The 24,314-nt window shown below is 41.4% G+C and overlaps 1 protein-coding gene and 2 non-coding genes across 4 annotated transcripts; all 3 read right to left on the minus strand.

The window, feature by feature from the left end:
* Positions 1-1,045: 1,045 nt before the first annotated feature.
* LOC117453235 (small nucleolar RNA U13) lies at positions 1,046-1,146 on the minus strand. The gene has a single exon (XR_004552878.1). It is a non-coding gene; the product is annotated as a small nucleolar RNA U13 (small nucleolar RNA).
* Positions 1,147-2,292: 1,146 nt separating this feature from the next.
* LOC117453231 (small nucleolar RNA U13) lies at positions 2,293-2,392 on the minus strand. The gene has a single exon (XR_004552874.1). It is a non-coding gene; the product is annotated as a small nucleolar RNA U13 (small nucleolar RNA).
* A 1,426-nt stretch (positions 2,393-3,818) lies between these two features.
* LOC117453071 (spindlin-1-like) lies at positions 3,819-23,513 on the minus strand. Of its 2 annotated transcripts, XM_034091927.2 has the most exons (9): positions 23,402-23,513; positions 21,426-21,636; positions 17,086-17,427; positions 16,966-17,010; positions 16,818-16,866; positions 16,319-16,413; positions 15,555-15,710; positions 10,232-10,465; positions 3,819-7,714 (listed from the first exon to the last, which is right to left on the minus strand). In XM_034091927.2, the coding sequence occupies exons 3-9, from the start codon at positions 17,138-17,140 to the stop codon at positions 7,515-7,517; spliced, it is 834 nt and encodes a 277-aa protein (XP_033947818.1). In that variant the 5' UTR covers positions 17,141-17,427; positions 21,426-21,636; positions 23,402-23,513; the 3' UTR covers positions 3,819-7,514. The 2 variants fall into 2 exon arrangements, with proteins under 2 accessions (XP_033947818.1, XP_033947819.1); XM_034091928.2 differs by lacking the exon at positions 21,426-21,636.
* Between the last annotated feature and the right edge of the window lie 801 nt (positions 23,514-24,314).

The raw sequence follows: 24,314 nt of genomic DNA on the forward strand, positions 1-24,314 counted from the left end.
ATTTCTCAGTGATAAGGTGCTCGACATGGATCACCTGGAGGAAATGATGACATTACATTTAGTTTCTAACACTAGCAGTTTGCTGTTATTGTGACTCCTGGGTCAGGATCAGAAGTAGTGATGTTACGTATTGCGCCGAGGCTTCGGAGCGTGTGTCGAGTAATCCCCGAAGCTTTTTGTGAAGCATGTTTCGAGGCTTGTATCGTTTTGGGTCAGTGACGTCATCGATGACAAACGAAGCCTCGCTGCCTGACGATACCACGTGACTGCTTCAGGAAGCGCTTCAGATCGGTTGAACCGTTGAACCACAACGCTCATAATACCCATGGATGTATAATAAGAACCATAGTACCCCTCCTGTACCCGGGCCCGGTGACACGATGGAATTAAGAGAGCTCAGACCCTCACTTATATAGAGGTCGGAACATGTCATAAGTATCAATGAATAAAAGCATAAATAAAAGTAGGAACAAAAACATCAATAAATACTGGAATAAATATGTTGCAGTGTTTTCAGGGAGCTTTAATGTGTGTGCTGCGGCTCAGCTGGAAAGCAGTTGACTCATGACCGCAGGGTCCCTGGTTCAACGACTGAACAATACGTCTTTGTTGTTGTTTATAAAAGCTACAGCTAAATGAGATAATGTAGTTAACAAATGTATTCCTTGATATGGTTTAGCCTTTCTCAGGCAACAACATGGTTAAGTTTATGAATATTATTAAGGAACACAAATCCCTCTTTGCAATGTTTACCAGCCTCCTTAGGCTTTTCAATCACAATCAATCAACTGGAATAAATAAAATATTGTTAACATGAAAATATGATTTTATGTTCGTTGTTTAGAGTTATTATAAGGCTTTACTCATTGGGAACTCGGTATGAGATAGAGCACACTGTTGAGATGTCCAATCTGCTTGTTTTACACACTTTGACCAACAGGGGGAGTTTGTGTTCAAATTAAGCCCATGATGAAGCCTCATGAGATGAAACCTTTTGCGAACCAATTGGCTGGAAAGCTTCATATGGCTTCATCTCGCCATCACTCATCAGAAGGGCTGAGGCGCAGAGCGTAACAAGGGGAGGGCTGCACCTGTCACGGATGGACCATGAACGCACCATTCATCACTTTCATGAACCAGAAAGATCACAGTGTGAACCTGCCCTGAGGCTCTCTGTCCCTCCTCTCCAGCTCTCTGACTGACGGTGTCACAATCTAATACTCTACATTTCATATTCATGTATCTGTCATCTCCACACAGACAAAACACTATAGACTAAGCCTTTGTGTTTGTAGATGTATTCAACAGCTAAGTGAACTGAGCAGTTTATTGCATTGTTTTCATGCATTGATTATAATAATACATATCCATCAAATATGTCACTTAAAGGTCGTCAGGGCCAGGGCAGTGGCACAAACAGTACTCAGATCTGCTACAGGTCAAAGTCCTGCATTCAAAATTGTACTTAAGTAAAAGTACATAAGTGATGACATCAAAATATTGCACAATAGCACATTTATTTTATTATTATTTCAGCAATTGAACATGAAAGATGTTATCTATGTGTTCTAAATGGTACTGAAATAAGAAATAATGTATTGAGGTAGGTATGACTTAAACTTGATATCATACAGGGTCGTATTCTGATAGTTCATTATTAACTATAGCCTTTAAACCAGGGGTGTCAAACTCAATTTAATCGCGGGCTACATTAGCATTATGGTTGCACTCAAAGGGTCGGTGGTAACTATATAAATATATAATATATATAAAATAATGTATTATATGACATTATTGCCTCTGACTTGGATTATTATCGGATAGGATAATAATTTAGTAATTAACTGAAAGTAGAAGTCCAGGGCAAATAATTGCAAGTTTCTTCAGTGCGCATGTCACAAAACGAGATGCATTGTGGGACATGTAGTTCATGGGCAACCCGCTTCTGTAATGTGGCATGTAACCGTATAATAAACGTATTATATTCTTTGCAAGCTCTTGCGGGCCACATCAAATTTAGTCGCGGGCCGGATTTGGCCCCCGGGCCTTGAGTTTGACACCCCTGATACATTAAATAAGTTATTGATCATTTTGCAGAGCTGGAATGAAAACGACATCCAAATGTGAAATTAGTTGCCCTGCTGTAATAGTATTTCAAACCATATATTATAAAAGGGGAACAATTTTTAAATTATTTTCACCGGACAAAAATATTGTTACCATCTAAGTGTTCAGTGACATTGACTTTCTAACACTACACTAACAGTTTGCTGTGTGTGACTCCTGGTTCAGGATCAGAAGGGCTGAGGTGCAGTGCGTAACAAGGTTGGGCTGCACCTATCACGGATGGACCGTGAGATCACCAATCATCACACTCATGAACCAGAAAGATCACATTGCTAACATGGCGCTGAGGCAGAGTGTTTCTCCTCTCTAGCTATCTGACTCACGGTGTCACATTTGAAATATTCAATATTAGAATACGTGCCTTAAACCATCTCAAGTTACAAATAGAAAACAGTGTAAAACCCGCCTGTGTGTTTATATTTGTATTTAACAGCTAGAAAGGCAAAGCGTTATTAGCTATCTGGAAAGGTGCATTGTGGGAGTGCAAACTGTAAAATGAAGCAACAGTGACATCCAGTGGTGTGGAAGGGCACCTGCACCCTATGATGTTCGTGTATATATAAAAAAAAGTAACTGCGGGTTTTCAATACAAATGCAAATAATTGTTATTATTTCATATTTGTTATGTTAATTTATTTCATTTCTTTTAGAGTCATGTTTAAATCACTTGTCGAAAGCTTTTCAAAAAGCTTTTTATCAATGCAAGCACATCATTTAATCATCATGTCTTATCATTTTCATGGAATTGCCTTCTACCTTTATATAAACTTGAGGATTTAAAAAAAAATGTTTAACCTGAATGAGAATTGTATTTCATTGCAGTCCTGAATATTGTTTTATTTAAGTGATCAATAATAACTCTGTTTTTCACATACACTGTCATTTGAAGACTGCCACATTTTATTATTTTGGACTTTAATAAAATAAAGTCTTGAATCAGCATCATTATTATTATTATTATAATTGCATTACAGTTTTTTCTAAATGCTTTCTAAACACTAACCCTAAGCACTCGTTATTAAAAAAAAATTACGTAATGTATTTCTAAAACTAAATAAAATACATATGTATACTATTAATATAGTCTGTTGCGACTATAATATGCATTACCTTGTAAAAAAAAAGAATGACAATGTTGTATTAGATACATTGCATCTTTAAAGAAATTCGACAGGATGGAATATCTTATTACTATTATATTATTATACTATTATTAGTATGACTATTAATACTATGTTGTATTTATATACATAGTTTTATTTTGTACCTTATATGCTGTCTTTAAACTAAACTCCCTAGTTCTGCATGTCCTGCTTCTTTCATATGTTTCTAGATCATTCTTAACTCTTTAACACTCATTGAACTGTGAAGCATCTTGAGATTATGTTTATAAAGTTTGCTTTTCAACTAAAGTGTATTATAATTATTATTAATAATATATATGGGATTGTAGTTGTTTTTTTTAAAACACAACACACTTATTTAAGTTTCTTACCATATAGTTAATGTTGCGACTAATATTTAATATAAAAACTATGATCACTTTTAATTTAAATGGCTTCATTTTTCTTTCCACCAATATATATATTGGTTGTTCTTTGCCCTTACCGGTCTACATTCATACTTCTTGTTGTGACGTCTCTTTCATCTAATTCAAGTGTAAAAACATAAAGAAAGTGACAGACTGGTGATTAAAAAAACAGAGAAATGGTTTATTTTAGTAAATATTGTGAGCTTCTGTACAACACTGGAATCTGTAGTTGGCACTGTTTAAAGGGGACACTCCACACAGAAACAGAATTCACACACACTGTTGTCAGCTCTGTTTCAAGGAGGATTTTCTTTGTTTTTGTTTTTCTATTTTATGTTCAATAACCCCCAAAAACAGCAGCAGTAGCCTCTGGGACACATAGTACAAAAAGAAACGGGCAAAGAAAAAAACAGAGAAATCAAAACAAAGGCACCAAAAAAAAAGCCACAACAGACAGAAGTCAGCCGAACAACTGAAAACTACACAGACATGCAACTCACATCGATTTACACTGAGCTATACATGCATGCAAAAACAACACTGCTCTGAACAGGGGCTCACACACACTCACACACTCACACACACACACACACTTCTGTAAAATACGAACGGCGTGTCGGCTCCTGAACAAAGAGGCTGCACACTGATCGTGTGGGTTCCACAGAGTATTTATGTTATCAAAGACTGGAGAAGGAACGTTCACTTCAGGAGTCTCCATGGACTAGTATCAGAACGGTGACACACATTGCACAATATCAAACGGCAGATTTCAGAAAAGCAACGCAGGTTCGAGAATAAAAACAAATGAACAAAACGTTGTGACACCCATGTTCTTTCAAACAGATGTTCGAGTCCCTTCAGGAGACATGGATCAGGCAACATGGCTGTTTAATGCTAATGGGGGAGTGGGCTTCTTGTTGGGAGGAGCTACATGTGGTAAGAGCAGAGGATTCTGTGAGATCTTCCAAAACCCCTGACTGAACCGTAAAAGAAAAAGGAAACATTTGTATAGAGCGGTGCAGTGTATTTTGTAGGCCAACCAGGAAGTTAGCATCACAAGGGCTTCCTCGACAAAAAGTCAATGGGATTTTACAACATTTCAGAAAATAAGATCTGTGGCAAACACCCGTTTAGTTCCGCAGGATAATCTCCACATTTTAACAGCACCTCTATAATATTTTAAGTGTAAATGCTAAGGCTAGGCTATAAATAAACCTGTCCGCGCATCACCACTGCTAAGCTAAAGGCGACTAATGTTTAGTAGTTAAGCAAACGCTGCTTTTATGATGTGTAAAAACTTCAGAAGTTCACAAGGACGCACTTTATGGTGTTAGAAGAAAACGTGAAACTCCTAAACTTGTGTTTAGCACAGACCTTCCTCCAAGCATGTAACCAAGAGAACGTTGAAACCAAATGGAACTGGAAGTTGTTAAACGCTGAATCATTCCCAGGTTTTAGGACTGCACCACTCTACAGGGAGCTGGAACTGATTGCAAAGGTGGAAATCCCCAACACTACAAGGACAGATTTGTCAGTCAGCAAAAATAAACAATAATAATAATCCTACATATCAACCAGATCCAGCGGAGTGCAGTCAGGACAGCTTCAGTCATTTTGGTTGAAATTGAAACTTCCTACAGCTAACTGGGTAATATACAGTGCACACAGAACAGAAGACGTGAAACGAATGAACAGATAATATACAGAGGAAACAAGGCGGTCCGTATGTACCGGCTCATATCAACATATAAACAAAGAGTTAAAACTATACATGGCGTCGATATGAAAGCAGAAGAGATAAGAACGGGAAAGATTTTTTTATAAAAACATACAAATCAACTTTTAACAGATGAACACTGGATCGGTTTGGTCCGTAGCAAAGCACATCTTGTGCTTGAGTCCAGTCAATCAGAGAACAGCGCCGCAAACAGGGGGCGGGGCATAGCCACTGCTAGTTTTCTCCTCACAGTCAGGACTGATCGGAACGGATCAATACAGCATCAGACGTCCAAGCGAAGCCACTCATTCAGACATTTTGGGGAACGCGTCAAGTCTTTGCTCACAGATAAGCACCTTCAACGTTCCATATACATATGTACACAAATGGTTCATAACACACTATCATTTAGTTATAATCACCCTCGCTGCGAGGGGGACCCAAGTTCCCATCAGCAAAAACACGTGGGTTTGCTATCCTGGCTCCAAAATGGTGGAATGAGCTCCCCATTGACATCAGGACGGCAGAAAGCCTGCACATCTTCCGGCGCAGACTGAAAACTCATCTCTTTTGACTCCACCTCGAGCGATAGAATTACGAACAAAGAACTGCTAACAGAGCACTTATATACTAATAAAGGACTGGCTTATCTATAGCCAGTTGAGTAGCACTTGAACTGTTTGGCTCTATGAAGCCTGATGTACTTATATGATTCTATTTTCTTCAAGGTTGTGTCTTCCTGGTCGAATGTACTTATTGTAAGTCGCTTTGGATAAAAGCATCAGCTAAATGCAATGTAATGTAATAATCTGAGTGTTGATTAATAAGTTAGTGAAAAACTTCTTTTCATTGCTTCTTCATTTTTATTTACTTAGAATACATTGTAGTGTGCTATAAACCATTTATTACATATTTATTAAAGTGTTGAATAGGAGTTTTAAGTATAGTAATACCCTCAACACACCCTGGACGTATCAATAACTGATATCTATCTTCTCATCTTTCTTTGTGTGACCTGAACTTATTCTCAGCAGAATCGATGAAACGTTTGTGTGAACATGTTTCAGCATCACCCTCGTTATCCAGGGCCTAGGACTCATGGAATTAGCTCGTTAGCATCATTAGCACTCCCACTGAAAACTAAATCTGTGCGGCGACCACAAGCGCTTCCAGTGAGAATCGGCTGACCAGAGGACAGCTAACGATGCTTACCGATGAAGCCGGATCAACACACCCTCTCCTGCTGAAACCTCAAGTCATTATGGGTAATGAAGGCATCGGCATCAACACAAATGTGTGGTGAAAGGATGGAAACAGAAAGTAGTCCGCATTCTCTGTTTTCTCCACGGTGCGCTTCAGACTTTATTCCACTCTTTCTGCGGTGCCCTGTAGGGGGGGGGGCAGGGTCAGTAAAATGCTGTGATTGGAGATGAGTTCTTCCTCTAATTGCAACCCAGTCACCGTTGACCTTGGATAAACACAAATGGAGACGATGGTTCAGCTTTTACTTCATCTCTAGGTTTCTGTCTTCCTGAAGTCCCAACCCTTCATTAACCACGACAGACCGGTCCGCCCCCCCAACAAGCACTCTGACAAGGTTTCAGGAGAGGGGGTTCCGTTTACTTCAATAGTTTCAGACCTGCTGCCACTCTGGAGGGGAGGATAATGCGATGGGGACGTTTCCTGTTCGCTAGGAAGATCTCAAGATTGGGTCCTATCAGCTTGGAGAACATTTGTTTTCTGATTCGTTAGGTATTGCTACAAATATTCCAACATTTAAAATCTATTATGTCAAATAACTTGGTCTTATTTGGGGTAATCACGCCATTTTGTGTCTTGAAGAATCCTAATGGAACGTAACAACATCTGGACACTGATGATGATGGATATATCATTGAATACAGGTGGAGCAGGTGGTGGTTCTCCTGTCTTGGGGGGGGGGGCCTCCATAATGAAGTATTTTTCTTATGTTGAAGGCGTTCCATGAAAGCAAGAGTTATGAATGATATCATCCGTCCCAGATGGATGTTTCAAATCACTTGTTCTTCACTAGGGAGTTTTGTTTTGTCTTTCAGAGGGTCTAGGCAGGTCCCAGTAAGACTTTTATGGGGTCCCGATCCTGGACCGGGTCTTCTGGTCTTAGGAGGTCTTGACCAGGTCGTAGACGTAGATGTGGAAGTCGTCGTCAAACTTTATGAAGTAGACCGAGGGCTTGGCCTCCACCTGGTGGATGACCATACCCGAGCGCTTGCCTCCGTCCTCTTTGGCGTACTCCACCTGTTTGCCCACCAGACTGTCCACCACCTCGCCGGGCTCCCGCTCTGCCGCCACCGTGTCGTCTACACACACACACACACACACACACACACACACACACACACACACACACACACACACACACACACACACACACACACACACACACACACACACACACACACACACACACACACACACACACACACACACACACACACACACACACACACACACACACACACACACACACACACACACACACACACACACACACACACACACACACACACACACACACACAACACACACACACACACACACACACACACACACACACACACACAGACAGACAGAGAGAGAGAGAGAGAGCGAGATGTAAGCAGCTGGGAGGATAATCAACTCATGTAGAAGCATCACTTATACAATCTTGTGACAATAGAGTGGTGCAGGAATGATGCTTGTATCCAAAGCCACTTGCATTAAGTGGAGAAACCATAAAGATTAAACTCCGTACAAAAAGGAAAGTGCAGATATATTCACTCGATGCAAGTCATCACATTGGAAGTGCTAGTGAATTAGTTACAGGGCCTAAAATAACCTTTTGAAGTATTTGTCAGTTTGCAACGGAAGATATGCAGTCTCTGTAACTTAAGGCTCGAAGTCAATGTTTCATTTTAGTGAGTTTGTGGTAACATGCCTAAAATATGGTCTGTGGTTAACACAAGCTTTCAAAGAAATGTTCACGTTTTCACCCACTGGTGAATGGCCGAAGCTTCTATGTGTCCAGAAATATATATATATATATATATATATATATATATATATATAATATAATATAATAGGTTTCTAACAAGTTACGCAACAACTTCAGTAAAGGCAGCTAATGATCGGAGTGATGTGGGTCTGTTATAGCGTTAGATTTGTACTTCTGGTGAGGGCATTTACTCATCAACTATTAGAAAAGTGCTGTTAGTTTTTATTATCCTGCTGAACAAAACATAATTACCATAAAGTGGTTAGTGTGTAATGTGGTGTCGCTCTGTGTTTGCATGTCTGCGGTTGGCCAAGTGTAAGTCTCATCAAAGCCATTGCTGAAATCGGAAATGTTGAGTAGCCCAAAGTTTTATGTTAGAAATGTATAGTACGGGTCCCTAGCACATAGAAACTGCCGGATCGGATGCTAACTTGCATATGTTGGGCACTTTGCACATTAAGCACATTTTGCGTTAATTAGTAACTTAGTAAGCTTATGTGGACAATAGCTAAAAAAAGACTTGAGTGGTTTTGAGGGTATTGAAGATACCGAGTCCTTTTCTGAAATGTTCAGCTTAAAAAATGGCAGTTTTAACCAGAAGATTGACATATGTGTAGTCCCCAGGGGCTGATTCTCAATCATTTAGATTTTAACTTGACTGGACAGATTGCTTATTTATTAGAAAAATAATTGTCCGCAGTAGAGATAATAATTTTCATCTTGTGCTCTCTATATACAATGGTCGCAACAAGACATTGACAGCCACACTCTATCTCCCCCCCCCCCCTCACATCTGCAACCTCGGAGTCATCTTCGACAGTCAGCTCAAATTCAACCACCACATCAATCACATCACCAGGACAGCCTTTTTCCACCTCAAAAACATTGCCCGTCTCCGCCATCTCTCTCCTCCTCTGCTGCTGAAGCCCTGATTCATGCATTCATCACTTCACGACTCCACTACTGCAATAGCATCCTCTACGGCATACCATCCAACCTAATCAATAAACTCCAACATATCCAGAACTCTGCTGCCCGCCTCCTCACCCACAGGAGAGACCACATCACTCCCGTCCTCCAGAACCTCCACTGGCCCCCCGTCCGTCTGCCCCCCCCCTACCTCACAGACCTGCTGCACCACCACACCCCTTCCCGCTGCCTCCGCTCATCAGAAGCCAACCTCCTGTCCATCCCCACCCACACCCATCACCGGACCTGGGGGGACAGAGCCTTCTCCGTCGCTGCCCCCTCCCTCTGGAACTCACTCCCACAACCCATCAGACTGCACTGACCTCACCACCTTCAAAACACTCACCTCTTCAATCTGGCTTTTAATGTGTGATTGTATAATTTGACTTTAACTATATATTTATTTGTTGTTCCTTTATTTTATTTTATCGTCACTATATCTGTAAAGCGTCTTTGAGCACCTGTAAAAGTGCTAACAAATTAAATCTATTATTATTATTAAGACAAAAAGTAAAAATATGGCAACTTTTCTGGTTAAAACTGCAATATATCTTGAAAAAGGTCAGAAATGGACTCAATAACCACCAAAACCACCCAAAAAGTGTCCAAACTATTTTTATTTGACTATTGTCCACAAAAGCTATAATGCCACTCATGCCAATTAACGCAATTTATGCTAATTTTGCAAATCGCCCAACATATGCAAGTTCGCTTCCAGCAGTTTCTCTGGGGACCCGTACTATACATTCCTAACATCAAACTTTGGGGTATCCTCATTTCCGTGGTGCACTATGCTGGCAACTAGACCACTACTCAGTGAAGTTATGGAGCTGAAGGGCTGACCACTGGTCCAGGAGAACCAGCTTCCACTCACTGGAGTCGGGCATGATGCGCAGGTCTCCCTCCTTGTAGTCGTCCAGCAGCTGGTACATGTAGAGCACGGGGTCCTTCTCGTAGGTGATGTAGAACCAGGCGGTCATGATGGGAGCGCGGGCCAGCACCATCCCCCTCCACTCCTCCTTCGGCCCGTCCTCCGTCTCAAACATGTGCTCCACCGCTTTGCCGATCATCGTCTCCGCCAGCATCGAGTCGCTCACACGGGCCGGGGCTAAACCAATCACAGGGAGGGGGTCAGTGTGACATCATCAGGGGGTCTGTGCGCAGGACATCAAAATACTAAACCGTTTTAGGAGCTGCAACTATTGGTCAATTCATCAATAACATGACTAAGAGAAATTCATCCGCTTGATTCATGCTTTGTAATTGTGACCTGCTCTATCAAAATCAGGCACATCGAACCCAAAACACATTTTTGTTATATTCGCTGTTGGAAAGAGGAGATTCTTAACTTTCCAATGATCTCCAAATATTCAGCAAACACGTGTCAAACAATGTTTCCAGGAAACAATCCTGAGAGGAAGGCCTTCAGAGGCTTGTTAGCAGGTCAGAAGATGGATGAAGGAGGTTCATGTGTCCTAATGATTAGGCTAGCTAGTATATTTGTACTCGGATGAGGGAAAGGGAGGAAGAGATCTGGTGAGTGTTTTGGTGCTTGTGTATTTCCCGAGGACACACACAACACACTCCGCCTGTTGTAAATGCTGCTGCCAGCAGGTGGCTCAGTTCGCAGCTCGAGCTTCAGCGCTGTTTATCGTCTGCAGCCACTGTCCCGTGACTGCCGGGTCACTGTCAGACGGCCATTCAGTATTCCAGGGAGACGTAGCTACGTCACCGTCTTTACAAGCGTCAACACTTCTTCATATTCTGAAATAAATCATATTTTATCCGAAATCTTAAAGACCAAACTTTGTTTTGCAATATTAGTGTTAATTACCCTAAAATTGAATATATGTTCTATTTTTTTATATATTTTATTTACAAATAACTGTTTTGCAATCTGCTTTGATCAAATGTGTTAAATGTGATTGGTCCATTTCAGAATAATAGATATGATATGTTTTATAATGATTGATCATTAAAGTGTTCTCAAAGCTTGATTATATTTCACATCTTTAAAGTACCTAAAGGTATTAAATACATGTAGTGGAGTAAAAGTACACGATATAAGTCTGAATTGTAGTGGTGTATAATACTCAAGTAAAGTACTAGTATGTCAATATTGTACTTAAGAACAATACTTAAGTAAATGTACTTAGTTACTTTCAGGGTTCATACACTTTCTCACCAATGACTTCTCAATGACCGTTACCTCATTTTCCATGACCAAAAACAGATTCCCACTGAAAAGGTTTATGTGAACATGGAACAGGAAAATAAGGTCCGCATATGAAACATGGTGTGCCTATCTAAAACAAATCAAATAGTAGGCTTACTAGCTTCTACACGCTGAAGCAACTGCAGTCATGGAGGCAAAGTCATCAGGTATGAAAAAGGTGACAAGGATCCGACCCCCCCGACCCCACGGAATATCGGCATTAAAATTAGGAATAACAGGATGTGAGCAGTCGGAACAACTAAAGCAGCAGTGACGCCAAAGAGTCACATCTAGTAGAAATATATAAAAGCATTTATTTTAATTGTGTAGCAGTCAGTTTATAATTCTGGCAGCACTGTTGAGCATTTTGAAAATGTATTTTCATGCCTCTGTTCGAGGCTTAGTCTTTCTACCTGTATAGCCACTGGTGTAAGTTCATAAACTCAACAAGTACTATACGTGGGTACAATTTGGAGATACTTGTACTTTATTTAAGTATTTCAATGTTTTGCTACTTTGTACTTCTACTCCTCTATAGTTCAGAGGTACATGGTGTACTTCTACTCCTCTACAGTTCAGAGGTAAATGGTGTACTTTTCCTCCTCTACATGTATTTAATCCCTGTAGTTACTTCACAGATGTGGATGAATGATGTGAAATCTAACCAAGTGTTGAATCAGACTTTAGTTCCACCTGGAGTAAATCCACCAGCTACCCTGCAGTCTACAAAGTACTTCAGACTAGCTGCACCTTCACCAGCTACCCTGCAGTCTACAAAGTACTTCAGACTAGCTGCACCTTCACCAGCTACCCTGCAGTCTACAAAGTACTTCAGACTAGCTGCACCTTCACCAGCTTTGAGAACACTTTCATGATCAATCATTATAAAACATATCATATAGATTATTCTGAAATGGACCAATCTGCACAACGACTACTTTGACTGTCTTTCACTATATTCTGATGAGAATACTTTTGTACTTTGACTTGAGGAACATTTTGAATGCAGGACTTTTACTGTAACAGAGTATTCCTACACTCTCGTACTTCTACTTTTCCTCAAGTACACGATCTGAGTACTTCTACTTTTACTTACAAGACCTGAGTACTTCTACATTTACTCAAGTACAAGATCTGAGTACTTCCACTTCTACTAAAGTACAAGATCTGAGTACTTCTACTAAAGTACAAGATCTGAGTACTTCTACTCGATTACAAGATCTGAGTACTTCCACTTCTACTAAAGTACAAGATCTGAGTACTTCTACTAAAGTACAAGATCTGAGTACTTCTACACGATTACAAGATCTGAGTACTTCTACTTTTACTTACAAGACCTGAGTACTTCTACTTTTACTCAAGTACAAGATCTGAGTACTATACTTTTATTAAGTACAATATCTGAGTACTTCCACTTCTACTAAAGTACAAGATCTGAGTACTTCTACTAAAGTACAAGATCTGAGTACTTCTACTCGATTACAAGATCTGAGTACTTTTACTTATCTGAGTACTTCTACTTTTACTCAAGTACAACATCTGAGTACTTCTACTTTTACTCAAGTACAAGATCTGAGTACTTTACTTTTATTAAGATCTGAGTACTTCCACTTCTACTAAAGTACAAGATCTGAGTACTTCTACTTTTACTCAAGTACAACATCTGAGTACTATACTTTTATTAAGTACAATATCTGAGTACCTCCACTTCTACTAAAGTACAAGATCTGAGTACTTCTACTAAAGTACAAGATCTGAGTACTTCTACTCGAGTACAAGATCTGAGTAATTTTACTTATCTGAGTACTTCTACTTTAACTCAAGTACAAGATCTGAGTACTTCTACTTTTAAGAACAACATCTGAGTACTTCTACTAAAGTACAAGATCTGAGTACTTCTACTTCTACATTTACTCAAGTACAAGATCTGAGTACTTCTACTTTTATTAAGTACAATATCTGAGTACTTCCACTTCTACTAAAGTACAAGATCTGAGTACTTCTAATAGAGGACAAGATCTGAGTACTTCTACTCGATTACAAGATCTGAGTACTTCCACTTCTACTAAAGTACAAGATCTGAGTACTTCTACTAAAGTACAAGATCTGAGTACTTCTACTCGATTACAAGATCTGAGTACTTTTACTTATCTGAGTACTTCTACTTTTACTCAAGTACAACATCTGAGTACTTCTACTTTTACTCAAGTACAACATCTGAGTACTATACTTTTATTAAGTACAATATCTGAGTACCTCCACCTCTACTAAAGTACAAGATCTGAGTACTTCTACTAAAGTACAAGATCTGAGAACTTCTACTCGAGTACAAGATCTGAGTAATTTTACTTATCTGAGTACTTCTACTTTAACTCAAGTACAAGATCTGAGTACTTCTACTTTTAAGAACAACATCTGAGTACTTCTACTAAAGTACAAGATCTGAGTACTTCTACTTTTACTCTAGCACAATATCTATACTTATACCACCTCCGTTTATAGCCTATGAAAAAACTATTAGAAAACGAAGGCTAAAGCTAACGTTAGCAGATAGTGACAATGTATGCTAGCTAGCTAGCTCAACGATTCCTTAAATGATATTCCCATCACGCTCTGCCGCCCTGCTCTGAACACCTGAACGCCCGTTCTAACAGCTGTTCACCAGCGGCTCAGTCTGCGCCACAGTGACTCCGCAGTTAACGAACGCACCGTAGCTAATGGAGCTGACCCTCATACCGGAGCAGCAGAGTTCAGCCGACAGGCAGGAAGACTCGAGCACACAGCTCGCGCTTCATATAATAAAAATAGGGCTGTCAGTCGATTAAAATAGTTAATCGCGATTAATCGCATGATTGTCCATAGTTAAATCGCGATTAATCGCACATTTTTGATCTGTTCTAAATGTACCTTAGAGGAATATTTTTCAAGTTTGTAATACTCTTATCAACATATGAGTGGACAAATATGCTTTATGCTAATGTTTATTATCATTTGAACAATGACAAATATTCTCATGAATATTAAACACAACAACCTGGAACCTCTCTCATACAATAAGTGTGTGTGTGTGTGTGTGTGTGTGTGTGTGTGTGTGTGTGTGTGTGTGTGTGTGTGTGTGTGTGTGTGTGTGTGTGTGTGTGTGTGTGTGTGTGTGTGTGTGTGTGTGTGTGTGTGTGTGTGTGTGTGTGTGTGTGATGGATCGTTGGAGCTATGTGCAGCTCAAGGCATATGCTCGAACGGGAGCTGCCTGGACGCTGCAATCATGTTGCACTATCCGAGCTGAGTGTGCTGACTTCTCCTACAATGTCCCGCTGTCTGCTTCCTGCATCAAGTCAAGTGCTCGGCGCAGTTGTGTGGATAGAGCGCTCCTCTGTTTTCATTTAAACAGCTCCTTATATCCGTTAGCGCAGCTAGCTAGCACCAGATGCTAACAACAACAACAATGCACGTAAGGTCTCTCTCTCGCTCTCTCGGACCACACATACACACACCCTCCCGGTCCTCCCGATGGCCAGTCGGTGCCTGCCGGTGAGCGTGGAAGTGTGGTCTGCTGCAAGCAGGGCGGCAGGAGCGGGGCTGTCTGCATCAGCTTGCAGACGGTATTTTAAACTCGATGCGCTCTGAAACTACGGGGCGGCCGAGGAAAAAAAAATACACATGCGTTAATCGCGTTAAAATAATTAGTGGCGTTAATTTTTTAACACCATGCGCGTCATGATGGCACATAACAGCTCGCGACCGCAGATTATTTCGGCGATTAGATAAAATGTAAATTATATTTGACGCAACTTTAGTTACATTTCCATGATTTTTCCAAAACTTTGGGAAAAATATTGTTTTCCATAACTTTTCCAGGGCCTGGAATTTGCATTTTGAATTTCCATGACTTTTCCAGGTTTTCAATGACCGTACGAAGCCTGTACTTTACACCTCTGTATGTTAGCCCCCTCAGGCTGATGGAGGTATGGACGGTGTTCCTCACCCACTCTGTCGGGCAGCACCTCCAGCCCCACCACCCTCTCATCACTGTACAGCTCCAGGCCGTAGATGCAGTCGAAGCCGTCGTATTTGATCAGGTAGAGAGACGGGTTCACAGGGACCTGGTCCAGGACCGTCCCCTTCCACTGGGACGACTTACCTGAGGGAACAAACACACACACACACATATTTATTAGCTTTTCAGAGATGCATCCCAACAAGACTGAGACCCCGATGGATCACAAATTGTCAAATTGTTGATTATTGTGTTTTGAATCTCAGTAAACTGAATTTCTTCAAGGTTTGTAGGTTTGTCAGACTAAAGACTTTACAATTGTACAGACCAAACACTCCCCTTATTCCCTCTATTTTTACAATATCATTTGCATATTACCATAACATAGAATAAAAAATGTTATATATTTTATTTATATACAACTGTTTTGCAATCTAATTACTAATATATGTTTTACATTTTCATAGTTATATAGGTGTTTTTTATTCTTTTTTTCTTTCACATAAAACAGCTTTTGGATTGGGGCTTGTTTCTTTGTCAAGTTGTATTTGTACCGTGTGTCCTAACAACAACTGAGAGCCCGATGGAGCACTTTTATTTTTGAAAAATATACGTTTGATCTTGATCAGTTAATAGCTATAAGCCCCAGCAATTATCATAAAAAGCCAAGATACAATTACAAATACATTTAGTGTTTCAAGAGCGGATGTGCAGCCCCCAGCCAGGTAAAACACGATTCTAAATCGACTTACTGCCCTCCTTCCAGATGTGCTGGATCCTGCAGCCCACTATGTTCCTTCTGGGCGGAGACATAGTCTTACTGGGACCCACACTGGTCCTCTGTTTCCTACGGGGGGAGGGGGAGAAATATTTAGGGCTGGTTAATGTCACATATTCAGAATGTACTTAAATAAACACAGTATGCACTGCTGTGTTGTGATATTATTAACAATCCTAATAACTATAACGATATGCCTAATTCTAAATTACTGCTCCTGAAATGTATTGTTGTGATAATAATGTCATTAAAATCACGCTAGCACATAGACACCCTAGCCCTAAACTGGAGAATCAGTGATTTCAGTGAAGTACTTGACTGGTTATGACATGGATTTATTTCATCACTGGAGTTTTATGGAGTTATTAAATGTATTTTTTGGCAATATATTGCAGGCCTAAGCTTACATCATATCTGGCCTCCAAAAACATTGTAAAAAATATATATTTTATAATTACATTCATCAGACTTACTTATGTGAGTTCTTCTTTTTCATCATGTTTGCAGAAACGCCTGAATGTCCTGAAACAGAAGCACAAACATTTAGCATCCATCAGGTGATGCGTTCAAGGACACTCTGAGGTCATGAGCACAACGATGTTTTAATTCTGAAAAACGGACCATCGTTTCCATGACATCCTTGATTATCTTCTTCCTCTTTTTGTACTGTTGAAAGAAATCGGTGTGTTATTTTCAAACTGACATTAGTGTTTTCAGTGTTTGATGAATCTTTGTACTCACCCCCGTCTGCTCGGGGGGGCCGCGGGGCCGTCGGGCTCTTGAATGGGGTCTTCATTCATCCACCTGTAAGGGGGGCAGCCAGCCAGGCCGCCGGTCCGGGCTAAAGGCTGGGTGTCGCTCTGCGGGACAGCAGGCCGGCGGGCGTGCGGGGGGAGTGAGGATAGAGGGAAGGGGCAGAGGGGGGGAGAAGGGTAGGGAAAGGAGGGAGGAGGTGGTGGGAAAGAAGGAGCACCAGGAATTAGGCCGGGCCCTGGACAGGCTGCATACAGGCCGGGTACAGACTAACAACCGGAGGCTGAGGCGACGTCACAGGTGACACGATGAGGAGTCAGTGTCTTCAGCCTGGGGGGGGGGGGGGGGGGGAGCAGACACGAATGTTAAACGTATTATTAATTATCCTCAAACCATTTTCACGTCTCTTTATACAAGACGGCCCCAAAGCTTTGAAAACCCGATATTCTATGACTAAATGATAACAGAGATCATGTTGTGCCGGCACGCCAGAGACAGTGGATTTAACCTTGTGCGTGTCTATGGACTCTGCTCTGATTGGTTAGCTGGCCGGCTTCTTTTGCTCAACTGCTTAGCCTATCACGTACAATGTGTCAGAGCTCTAGCCTATAGAAGTGCATGTGTTACATCGTGATGCAACTATGTTAAGGAAGTAAACAAAGGAGTCCAATGGAGGCGTTTCAAGAGGGGGGGGGGGGAGAAAGGGAACACAGGGATTTTATCCCTTGCAGACCATTTACACACAAAAACCTATAACACACGAACAGCAAAAGCACAACAGGTCCTCTTTAAAGATTATGAGTGGAATTCATTATTCTGCGTGCGCATCAGAAGCCACACTGAAATAACATGTAAAAAGTCAACGCAAAGGTTACACAACACTCACTTGCACACATTGTAAAAAATGTATTGGGATTATTTTTCAGTGGTATTGCATTTTGGGATGATTTACAATATAAGAAGAATTGATCCTTTTTAGCATAATTATACTTAAAGGTGGGGTAGGTCCAGGGCTCGAGCTTAAGGACGCCCGGGGCCCTGATTTTCCTTATCAATGGTTTCCGGCAGTCGCCCACAGACGTAATGCTGTATCGTGTCTCGGTGTGTTTGGGGTCGGATCAAAGGCTGAGAGGGATAACCGCTCACACTGGTGGCACTACATACACCTGAAGGGACCGTATTCCTCTCCAGATGTGCTGCAGTGTAAACTCGTACAGATGTGGAAACAATGAGATGGTAAAACCCTCTCCAGTCTCACGCGGTGTATCTCAGATTACCTGGAGTGAATCGCTAACTGCCAGTTGGACTCCAGCTCTTTGATAACCCCATTACTGTGTTACAAAGACGCTTAACCTCCCCACACACACAGGGTCACGGGGTTAGAGGTCAAAGAGTCCTGCACAAGCACAAAGCTAGAACAACGTCTGACATTAAACACTTCTTTCTTAGCTACCTAGTTAATGTTCATGTAGTCAAAGTGCTTTTCTTGTACGACTAACAAAAGTTAAATAAATCTATCGCATGCAGGTCAGAACAATTTGGAAAACATATCTAAGTGTTAGAATTTGACTGATATTGCAATTGTGATAGGATTCAGGATATTGGAGGGATTTATCATCTTTGTGTCGTCTCACTTTGACTGAAGAACGGACAGAACACCTGTATATTGTGATTACATCCAGACCAGCTGTTTAGCCCCTAGCCTAACTACTCAGGCTGACATATCGATACCTCCTTTATTATGAGAACAGATCACTTTTAACAGACAATATTTTTGAATCAAATATGGTTTAAATATTTGTAATTTCTAACAACTTTGAAACCACATCTCTAAGGGTACGCTTCACTTCTCTTATTTTTCATTTCCTCACTCCTCAGGCTCGGTCTCACCGGAAGTTGATTTGTCTGCGCCATCTTGAGTAGCGTCCCAGTGGCCTTATTTCTGCCGGAGGAGCGAGGAGCGATAACCGAGGAACTATCAGAGCATCCTTCGATGAAATCCTCAGACACTCGCCCCGCCCCCTTACTGTGTATCGCTCACTGATTGGACGATGCAGTGCATGCACTGATCTGGCTGCTGTCAGACGATCAGCTGTGCAGCGTCATCACAAACGGACGTCGCTTCACGTGACGCTCCGGAGGAAAGGACGTCCCATTGCTCTTAAAACCCATTTCCTGCTTCTCGTGGTTTCCTTGCGTCTCTCCGTGCTTCCCTGGTGGGAGGGGCTAGACGCAGGGAAACGACGCCAGTGAGGGAAGCAAGGAATCCATTTAACCGAATAAGTGAAACGTCAACTAATCCCAACAGAGCCGGCCAGCTAACCAATCAAAGCAGACTGGGCTCTGGTTTCAGACAGAGGGTGAAAAGAGGTGCTGCAGCACAGGCAGTATGAGACACATAAAGAGCTTTCTGAACATCAAAGCATGGAGACATGTAGAGACTCTACATACTGATATACACCTGAACATCAGCAGGAGAGGACTCTTTAAAGTAGAGACACTACAGACTGATATACACCTGAACATCAGCAGGAGAGGACTCTTTAAAGTAGAGACACTACATACTGATATACACCTGAACATCAGCAGGAGATGACTCTTTAAAGTAGAGACACTACATACTGATATACACCTGAACATCAGCAGGAGAGGACTCTTTAAAGTAGAGACACTACATACTGATATACACCTGAACATCAGCAGGAGAGGACTCTTTAAAGTAGAGACACTACATACTGATATACACCTGCACATCAGCAGGAGAGGACTCTTTAAAGTAGAGACACTACATACTGATATACACCTGAACATCAGCAGGAGAGGACTCTTTAAAGTAGAGACACTACATACTGATATACACCTGAACATCAGCAGGAGAGGACTCTTTAAAGTAGAGACACTACACACTGATATACACCTGAACATCAGCAGGAGAGGACTCTTTAAAGTAGAGACACTACATACTGATATACACCTGAACATCAGCAGGAGAGGACTCTTTAAAGTAGAGACACTACATACTGATATACACCTGAACATCAGCAGGAGAGGACTCTTTAAAGTAGAGACACTACATACTGATATACACCTGAACATCAGCAGCAGAGGACTCTTTAAAGTAGAGACACTACACACTGATATACACCTGAACATCATCAGGAGAGGACTCTTTAAAGTAGAGACACAACATACTGATATACACCTGAACATCAGCAGGAGAGGACTCTTTAAAGTAGAGACGCTACATACTGATATACACCTGAACATCAGCAGGAGAGGACTCTTTAAAGTAGAGACGCTACATACTGATATACACCTGAACATCAGCAGGAGAGGACTCTTTAAAGTAGAGACACTACATACTGATATACACCTGAACATCAGCAGGAGAGGACTCTTTAAAGTAGAGACGCTACAGACTGATATACACCTGAACATCAGCAGGAGAGGACTCTTTAAAGTAGAGACGCTACAGACTGATATGAAGCTGAGAATGAGCACAATAGGGCCCCTAAGTAAAAACCACAAAAGCAGCTGCCATCACAGGAGGCTTTTCTCACAACTTAACAAGTTGTCACTGATAGTAATTCTCACAACCAAAACTAATGAATACTTCCAGTCTCTGAAGTTCAGTGAATTTATTCAAAATGGCTCATTAGCTTTATTAAAAAGGTCACTACGGTGCAAACCAGGCCGTGTGAAGAACAACAGACACCCTTGGGAAGATCTGCATAAACGTAACACCCCGATAACTAAATATGTTTTGTCTCACAAGGTCACAGACGCTGGCAGCATCAGCACAGACAGACAGGACGGGGAAAGGACACTCAGAACCACTCCTGATGTTCCCAGATCAACGGCTTCAAAATAACGGATAACCTGAAAGAGCTGCCAGCTGCAAAACAACAACGGCAACACAAACCACAGGCCTGCTGCTGCTGCGGCTACACGATCACACACATGCAGCGCTGCGGTAACACTACACCAGGCCGCGCTGACTCAACACACCGAGATCAAACCAGGACCAGCCAGGCCGGAACCCAGCAGAGGTACACATCTGATCTGAGGGATTAAAGCGCGGGACTGAGGCCGCACAACCACTCGTTTAAAGGACCAGGGAGTTGGAGGAAGACGGGCAGATTTGATCATCATCATCATCATCATCATCATCATCTTCAGACATTAAAAACTGAGCCTGATTTATTCCTACAGCACACCAACACTGCCTCAGTTCAACTGTTGATGCAAGCAGGGACTGTAACATGTCTGCAGCAACAGGCGTCAGAATTCCAAGTAGGGCTGCAGCCTTTGATTGTTTTGATTATTACCTGATCTGCAGATCCCGTTTGTGGTATGATAGCTGGAGTCTGCGGCGTGTAAGCGGGGTGAGGGTGAGGCTGAGGGGTGTGTCAGGCCTGACTGTGATGTTTGGAGTAAAGCCTTTCACTGCTGTGAGAAGGACCTCAGTCTGAGAGAAGGTGGAAGTGCAGTGGACTCCTGGCAGCTGCTCCATGTGACAAACACCATCACACCAGTGTTCTGTACAAATGCAATAATTCACTTTATTTCCCCAAAATAAGGCTGTTTTTCGTTCTGCGGCATAACATGTGTCAGTGGATACCCTACCTGGGGATGTCTGAAGCTTTTAAAACCAATGGTTGCTAACACGTCACTAAACATCATCAAATATAAGCCTCCTTTACGTCACAGTTGCACAACTTCACCTCGCTAAGCTATTTGTTTTTAGCCTAACATTAGCTTTTTACTTCAATCGATTCCTTTTACTATTCATTAATTATAGAGCATTGTTAATATGTAAATATTACTATGCTGAACAGAACATGTAAGTATCATAAACATGTGTTTGTCACAGATCTTATTTTCTGCAATATTAAAAACCATTGCTTTCAGTGGAGTGAGCCCTTGCGACGCCACTTCAAGGTCTGCTACAGAAAACATGTTCACTGCAGCACTCTGTCGGGAGGCGGGGGGGAATACAACTGCCCTCACTTTCAGGAATTTGCTATATTCATCATTCATTTACCCATTTTGTTCTGGAGAAGGTAGGCAAGAACTTCACTACAAGCAACGGCCGATTTGTTTTTAAATTGAGATGAGTAACACGTTTACCTTGAAGACTACCTGAAACAATAAATAGATTATCAACGTAATTGCTGATTGATTAATTTACTGTAATAGATGGTTTTAAAGCAAACAGGTTAAAATCTCATCTCTGGCACGCAATCTCATTGTTGTCATAAATCAACTGTATTTTAAAAACAGACGATGTTCATCTCCGTTTCTCAAAGTCCATTGTGATGGTTTCAAGTGTCTAGCTTTGTTCACTTCAAACACAACAACATTCACTTGAATAGAGAAAAGGAGGGAATCTCCATATTTGAGATTAAAATTGCAACTCCTGGCCTTTTCCCATAAAAACAATACTTTAATGACCCCTGCTCGAGGAAGCCAACCCTTAATGGGGGTCACAAGGCTCTATGATTTCAAAGGGTGTAAAATAACTTTAAATAATGAGTTGGCCTAAACTTAAACAATATGCAAAACATTCCTTCCAAAATGCTAATTTTACAAACTTCGTGCTGTTATTGCATTCACTGTTTTATGTCAATAAGTGTACAGTGTGCAGGTGATTTACTGCTATGGCTGTGTGTTAAATATGAACTATCCTAATGTCACTTCATGGGAGTCAGGGGCGGTCAGTCGGTTTATAGATTGAAAAAAATAGGGGTTCCCATTCAAAGATATTGGGAACCACTAATCGATTAGTCGACTTCTCGTTGCATCTCTTGGTATTGAAGTGTAGTGCTTGCTGAAGCATTGTCTCGATAACATTATGCCACTCATTTGTAATAACCTGTGCAGACTACAGATGAACTCGTCACCCCCCACTGTGGCACATTCTCAGGTAACATTGCAGCAGCAGGGCATCAGTGATGTGTTTGAGGATATCACTGTTGTTGCTGCTTGTTTTGGCTGATGATGATGATGAAGATGACTATCCAGAGGTCATAGTTTACCCTCCTCCTCCTCATTAATTGGCCAGCACATACAGCAGTTTATTACACCCCAACATGTTAACATATGTGCAGAGACGGCAGCCATATTGCGCCAGTATTTACAAAACCCGCATCGGTGCAACAAAAAAAAAGAGGCGCAAGCGAACAAAGGGAGAGGGGAGGGAAAGCACGGGCGCTAAGCTAGGTGGTTTGCGGTAAAACAACAAACAGGACAAACGGAGCGTCAAAGGGCTCGTTTGGAGCGGCCTGAGGTCGCAGTTTCTTACCCGTACAGCAATCAGTGTCGCCGCATAATCCCGATCAACCGCCGTGGCTCCGAATTGATCCGCTGTGCCTCCGTTTGGTTTTCCGCCGCTGCGTCAAGCTAGCTGCGCTAATGAAGGCACTGCGGAAGTGAGGCGGCAGCGGCCTACAAAATAAAAGCGCGGGTTTTGCTGCAATGTAATTTACTCTACTTCGCCTTCTTGCATTAATTATTATTTACACTGAAATAATTGAAAACTGACATTGACCATTTCTGTTATGCTTGATAGACAATCGTTCATTGTATGGTACCTGCAAGGAATATATTTTGTATTAGCTTGATTAGCAATCCTCAGGTCAATATGAAAAGCTATCCTCACTGACACAAAGAATGGTCATCTTGATCATTGAGATGTTTCATTCCCCCAAATACTTTTATATGTAGGTAGGCTACTCTCGAATTGTTCGACACATGATTGTATAGTTCTATTGTAGGATATCTAATGAGTCATATTTATGTAACTTTTGAGAGGTACGTTATTTATTCAGATAGCTTTCTACATTCTATATATTATAAATACATGTAACAATGTTGTGATTTAAGATATTCATTATGTGTAGCTGTAGCACTATTAATAGAACATCGAAAGTTCTGATAATGATGCTATTTGATCAACATCCTGATATACCAGGATGTTGCATGTTTTTTAGTTAACATTGTAGTATTTTAACCTTTAATCAACTCAATCAAAGCAGAACAAAGAGGAGGAGCTCTTGTTTGCATATACTCCTAAAGACCCCGGCAGCACGTCACCAGGACGGAGCTGCCATCCATGGAGGACCTCTACTCCCAGCGTCTCAGGAAGAAAGCCCACAAGATTATCAAAGACCCTGACCACCCCAGCCACTGTTCTGTCTGCTGCCGTCTGGCAGGCG

Source organism: Pseudochaenichthys georgianus, chromosome 9 (genome assembly GCF_902827115.2).
Source record: "Pseudochaenichthys georgianus chromosome 9, fPseGeo1.2, whole genome shotgun sequence".
Lineage (NCBI taxonomy): Eukaryota > Metazoa > Chordata > Actinopteri > Perciformes > Channichthyidae > Pseudochaenichthys > Pseudochaenichthys georgianus.